Genomic DNA, 6,601 nt, shown 5'->3' with positions numbered 1-6,601 from the left:
CTTATATACAGTATCATGCTTTTGAGAGTGTGTATTGGTTTGTTCCAATCAATACTCTGCAACTGCACATTTCTGCAAGCAGGTCTTTATCTCTCTCAATGAAGTAACCTTAATGCAGTCTCCACGGATAGTAGATCAATTTGTTGTCTAATATTTGCTCAACACGTATGTTAATTTTAAAGCTTTTTTCAAGAGCAATACAGGAAAAACAAGGATCACTGTGTGATAGAACTTCGCATCACAGATCGATCAGTGTGAGCTGCAGTGTTAGAGGTGTCGTATACTTGAGACAAGAATAAAATTTAAGTTGTTTACATATGAAAAGTCTATAATATATTTTTGAAAATGTTGACATCAAGTTATTCTATTGGATAGGCACCTGTTTATTGATTCATTTATTCATATAATATGGGTGGCTCTTTACCACCACCTGGTGTATCAACTTTGAATGGAAATACAATCTGGTGTTTCTTTAAATACCTTGTTATTAGTGGATTGAAGTTTTTTACCATAGGAGGTAAATAAGAAAACCTGACTGAGAAGCAGTTTTGTAATATTATACTGTATGGATGTAGCCAAATAAGTACATCCATAATAAGTACCTAATATTTCATAGAACTGTTTTTGGTGTTCTGCAGGAACAGAGGCACACAAGCAAGCACGGGTTTCGAGTCTCACCCCAGGAAGGCAACATTTATTAGAAAATCACAGTACAAGGGTGGAGTGAAAGTGGTATTGCAGGGGGGTTGCATGGTCTGGCAGGCTTGAGTCAACAGTTGCAATATTGCAAGTAATCTTCAGTCCCCTGTCTTTTGGCAGCTAGGATAGAGGTAGTTTTTTGGGTTCTGGAGGTCCGTCTCATGACACCTTATAGCTTGATCTCCTGATATAAGGTATGACTGGTTTAAGTACTAGCTTGCTGTTTAATCTCTTCATAAGTACATATTCTTCACATTTTAATTAATAAATACTTTCTGTCCAAGATATATAATTGTTGGATGTTTGTGATCCTTAGTGAAATACATTTATGGAGTTCTATGTGTTTTAAAGAATCTCTGAAACCTACCTAATGAAGTCCTTAGAAATGATGATTGAAATGAATCTGCCAGTTCATAGGCTGATTCTGAACAGGTGAATTAATATTATTCAGTAACATTTCTGTTTAGAGTTCTTTAATTAAATTTCTTTAATGAGCTCATACTATCAACAAGATGCTTAACGGCAAAATTCATTAAAAGTCTATGTTTTCCAAATATTTTCATCATATAATAAACAATTTCTATTTTAAAAATACCCCTTACAACTGGTTACAACTGTGTAGGTTTTCAGTCATTAGTCTTCCATTATTGTACTGACAACTAATCTGCATATGTGGACTGTGGCATTAAATCAATAGTGCTGATTTTACATAGAATTCTAATGTGTCTAAATTAAGATACAACAAAACAGTTACCACAGATGATTTGTCAAACATAAATAACATGATTGCTTTAAAGAAATAATGAATTTCAAAGATGCCTTCTTCTGTAATGTGTGAAGTTAATGCTAATATAGTGGACAGGTACAAAAAAAATGCACAGGTATTTCCTCTCTAGTTCTCGAGATCTTCTGTGGAGTCCAGGCTGTCAGAGTCTGACCCTTCACTGTGGATTGGAATTGATTCCATGCCCACCTTTCCCAGAGCAAAATTTATGAAGACCTAGAGAGACAATGACATCACCAGAAAAAAACTAATGAAACCCAATATCCATGAGCTACTTCCCCACTCATAATAAAAAGCAAAATAGTCGTTAGTGGCAGCCCTACTCCCTGCGTGGTGACGTCCTTAGTATTTTTTAACTTAGGCTAATGGCTTCATTTTATTTTATAAATAGTACAGTGGTACCTCAGAACTCAAAATTAATCCGTTCAGAACTCCGGATCGAATCCTAAAAAGTTCGTGTTCTGATCAAATTTTCCCCATAAGAAATAATGGAAAACCAATTAATTGGTTCCAGGCCAATTTTTTTTAGCATTTAAACACAAAATGAACCGGATAAAACAAGAAGAGCATATACTGTACTAAACACATTTATCAAAACAGTAATTTGTAAAGTAAGAAAATAAATGTATCCAAACAATGTGTACTGCCCCGATTGTCCGCTCCTTCCGTGTGCCACGCCCCCTCGTTAACCCCGTGTGGAATCCCCGTGTGGAATCACCGTGTGATCAGCTGTTTCTGGTTGTGGTCATTAGTCCTCTGTATTTAATTCGCGTTTCAGTTTGTTTCCCCAGTCAGGTCATTGTATTGTCCGTCTGTGTTTTGCCTGCCTTACCTGTAATTAAAGCCCGTGTTCCCCAATACACTGACGTCATCGCCTTTGTCTCCGTTCTGTCCACGACAATATTGTTATAATGAAATGTATTAATGGTTTATTATTAATGATATTAAAATAATTAATAAGAAATCTTTATTTTAAAATATATTTTAATATATAATAATTATTGTTACTGTCATTGTCTAAATGTATTTTTACTGTCTAAATATATGTATTCCGCTAGTGTAAACATGCACGATGCTATCACAGCGAATGCGAGGCTGAGACTGAAGTGTTACCCTATGTTTCCGCTGAGAGACATGCTGCATGACTCATTTTCCCGCGCATACAAGTTATCTTAGGTCGGCGTTCACGGTTTGACTTCTGAGATTCAGATCGAGTTCTAGTTCATTTTTTTTTTTTTAACTGGTTGGTTCGACTTTGAGGAAATTTGAGTTCTAATGAGTTCGAGAACTGAGGTACCACTGTATTTATTTTTGTGTAACACAGACAAAAATTTAAAAAATAAAAATGCAACATATAGACAATCAAATAAGCAAGCCCACGAAGTCCTCTACCGCCATTTAATAATGTTTTGGTAATTGAATCTTAATACTAATCTGAGATTAATTTTATGATAAGATGTTTACTGTAGACTTTTCTCACCTCATCCAGAGTGGTCTGACTGACAGAGAAGTGCTTGATTTGTAGGGCGATCTTGTTGGACTCCAACTGGTCAAAAATGTAAGCCACACCTCCAGGGGCTACTGGCACATGGTACTCCACCATGGCAGAGTGCTGGTCCTTTTTGGGGAGAGCGTAGACACACTATGCGTGATGACACACTCATAGACTACATTGTTAGCTGTACAAGCTCCACAGAATGTAAAGACCTTTTTAAACTGAAAGCACCACAATGGAAATTTGTAAGCTCCTAGTAAGTTGTTCGGACACACTAAATATTTACATAGGTTGAAATCCTATAATTACTGATCTCACCTTCAGATATGTGCTGGGGAAATGGAGCTGCATGAAGTCGGTGATGAATTCCACATTGCTAGAGGCCAGTGCCAGGTACATTTTAACTGTGAATCCACTGCCAAATCTGACAGATAGAGAAAAAAAAAAGACTTTTATTAGCCCTTGATACCTTATTATTTATTATTGCTTGAAGTAGTGCTGCAGAGCGCTCTTACCTGTGCTTGATGTGCTGCAAGGAGCCCAAGCATCTGAATTGTCCATTAACCATTATTGCCAGTCGTGTACACAGAGCCTCACACTCCTCCATGCTGCAAGGTAAAAATGTGGCTCAGTTTGATATGCTTGGCTTCGGAAAACTAATACCGTATAGACAGAAATACAGCCAGCACTCAGATGTATCATACTGTAATCACCAGCCATAGATTCCACTGGCTAACATATATACAGTAATTACTATTAAAAAACATCTTTATGTCAAATATATACCCACATGCATTGTTTTTAAATTATTTAAATAAAATTACCATTATGATTTCTAAAAGGCTTAAGATCATAAAATTGATACAGATTTGGGTATCATAGTATGTACCTCATTAATATTTTTAGGCATACTATTAATCTGCTTATGAAAATAATGTTCATATAGTGCACACAAAATACATATACATAAGATTCAAATTGTCACAAAAACAGGTGACAAGAAAACAGGGTACCTGTGTGAGGTAAGAACCACAGCACATTTGCCCTTCACCTCCTCCGAGATGACCTTCCAAAGGTGGCGTTTGGAGCGTGGATCCATTCCCGAGCTGGGTTCATCCTGTAGTTTGGGGAAAATGGCAAGTTACAGCAGTGTTACCCTGAGAGTGACAGCCCTGTACCTACACAAGACATTTGGCATCATTGTTTTGCTGTTCAAATAGATTGCAAGGCTACTGCACAAACTGATTGAAGGTGGGCATCCTCACCAGAAGCAGGATCTGAGGATGCCCAATGAGGGCTATGGCTGTGGACAGCTTCCTACGGGTACCGCAGCTGTAACTGCTACTGGTCTTTTTCTTGTAGTAGTTAAGCTCCAGCCTTCTCAGTAGGTGGTTCACCTCCTAGAAAGACCAGGAACAAAACTTATCTCATGTATAGAACCACGGGATCCTGGCATATACAGCATAGGAACAGTACAATGTATTTTACATTTAACTATTCTGACACTTTTATTCAAAGCAACTTGCAGTAGGAAGAAAGGTTACAATTATGTGAGTTTCGTAAGATTTGTTATTGTAATGCTGTACTTGTTGGGCAACTCACAAAAACAGTTACAGCTATCAGTAATTTGTTATCTTCAGCACATTTCTTTATGCTTTACTGTTACAGATCCATAAGTCCATTACCAAAGCTGAACTGGGGGAAGATCAGAATAGCTAGTCATAATATTTACAACATTTTGACAGTTACCATTGACCTGAAATCGTTCACTTTAAAAGTTGGACAGCTGGAAACGTGAAACATGGTGTACAGATGTGATTTACAATGTGTATTGCAGAATATAGTCTGCAAAGAATAGTAACATATGATGCAACAGTCTTCTGGGAATCAGTATTCAGAACCAGACAGTTGGACAATAATTGCAGTTCTTTGGATGCAAACTGCGCATGGCTGGTGACGAGTTACCCCCCAGGAGAGGAAGGTGCAATCATCTACCAAGGTGCATTGTTGAGAATGACACAGAGAGTGCAATCAGTGAGAGAGCTACTTATAGTTTCTCATTCTTATTGACAGATAGCTTGGACAAGGACAACTCCAAGAGGACTGCTGTCTTCTGACCTTCAAATTGACACCATTGAGACCATGCCCACCAACTTGGGGAAATAAGTCTTTCCCAGTGACTAAAAGAGGGCAAATCCCCTCATCTATTTCCCCCCTTGTTCCTAAATAAATGTAACCCATTGTGGGTACTTCTTGACAACCTTTTCTACTATGCCTGTCAAAAACATGCTCGGGAAAAACAGACGTTAGGGACTTCAGTTGCTCCATGTGAAAGCCACCACTGAACAATGAAGTGTAATTATTTCGTCAGATTGTCTGCAAGTTTCATATTTAACATCACATGATTGTAACATAATATTATTTGAAAAGGTGAAAGGCTAGCTGGCTATATATCCATACAAAAAAAATCCTACTTGGTCCATCTCCCTCCTGGCAATGCCACGGATGCAGGCATAGAAGTACAAATGCTCCTCAGCTGTCAGTAGGTCATCCAGTGCATCTACTTGAGGACAGTAGCCAATTTGGATTCCTCTTCTGTAGCAGTCTATCATGTCCACCATACTCCTTGAGGTCACATGGAGAAAACAAGATAGATAGGCTGAATAGTTAACATTTAATATTGTTATACAAATGTCATCCTATGTTTTCTACAGAAACAGAGCGATTTGAATAACAATTCAAAAATAGTATAAAGAGGTAGCTGGCAGTATTGATTGATTGATTGATTGATTAATTCCCTTTATTGCTGTTGCAATTCACCATGTCACTAGTCACAAGTACCAGCGAAAAGCAGGCCATCAACCCGACCATACATATACAAACATCACATTATAGGGGGTAGACAGCTCAAGAAGACAGGGGACTATATTATAAATATATCATTGATCTACCAGTATCTTATATTATGAGGTAGTTTACTGAGAGGATCAAACAATAAAATAAAGTACAATAAGATACCAAGAGGCACAAATGTCCACAAGTTTCTATCCCCGCCTAATGGTTTTTATGCACTTACACTATATGAACAAAAGTACTGTATTGTGGTACTTGGCCATTATACCTACAGAAACCTTTATGACATCTCATTCTCGGGCCCCCCTTTGCACCTATAACAGCTGCCACTCTTCTGGGAAGGCTTTCCACAAGATTTTATAGTGTTTCTGTGGGGATTTTTGCCTATTCATCAGAAGAGCACTTATGAGGTCAGTCACTGATGAAGTACGTGAAGGCCCAGCTTGCAATCTCCGCTTTACTTCATCTTTGAGATGTTTTATGGGGCTGAGGTTAGGGCTCTGTGCGGGCCAGTCAAGTTCTTCCAAACCAAATGCACCCAACCATGTCTTTATGGACCTTGCAAAGTTGGAATCAGAGAACTGTCCAAAATGTCTTGGTATGCTGAAGCATTAAGAGTTCCCTTCACTGGAACTAAGGGGCCTAGACCAACCACTGAAAAACAACCTCATACCATTATCACTCCTCCACCAGGCTTCACGGTTGGCACAATACAGTCAGATAGGTAACATTCTCTTGGCATCTGCCAAACCCAGACTCATCCCTCAGAC

At 38.3% G+C, this 6,601-nt stretch overlaps 1 protein-coding gene across 2 annotated transcripts in view; it reads right to left on the bottom strand.

Moving 5' to 3' along the window:
* Positions 1 to 665: 665 nt before the first annotated feature.
* Positions 666 to 6,601, bottom strand: part of abca12 (ATP-binding cassette, sub-family A (ABC1), member 12) — a 70,788-nt gene continuing 64,852 nt past the window's right edge. For both annotated transcript variants that reach the window (XM_072715231.1, XM_072715233.1), the window contains exons 65-71: positions 5,453 to 5,603; positions 4,244 to 4,378; positions 3,992 to 4,095; positions 3,494 to 3,586; positions 3,297 to 3,402; positions 2,964 to 3,101; positions 666 to 1,699 (exon numbers count right to left, since the gene is read on the bottom strand). In XM_072715231.1, the coding sequence (XP_072571332.1) occupies positions 1,592 to 1,699; positions 2,964 to 3,101; positions 3,297 to 3,402; positions 3,494 to 3,586; positions 3,992 to 4,095; positions 4,244 to 4,378; positions 5,453 to 5,603 (835 nt within the window). In that variant the 3' untranslated portion in view covers positions 666 to 1,591. The remainder of the gene's footprint in view (positions 1,700 to 2,963; positions 3,102 to 3,296; positions 3,403 to 3,493; positions 3,587 to 3,991; positions 4,096 to 4,243; positions 4,379 to 5,452; positions 5,604 to 6,601) is intronic.

The sequence above is a fragment of the Paramormyrops kingsleyae genome, chromosome 1 (genome assembly GCF_048594095.1).
Source record: "Paramormyrops kingsleyae isolate MSU_618 chromosome 1, PKINGS_0.4, whole genome shotgun sequence".
NCBI classification, from domain to species: Eukaryota; Metazoa; Chordata; class Actinopteri; order Osteoglossiformes; family Mormyridae; genus Paramormyrops; species Paramormyrops kingsleyae.
This window is presented reverse-complemented; position numbering and strand designations above follow the sequence as displayed.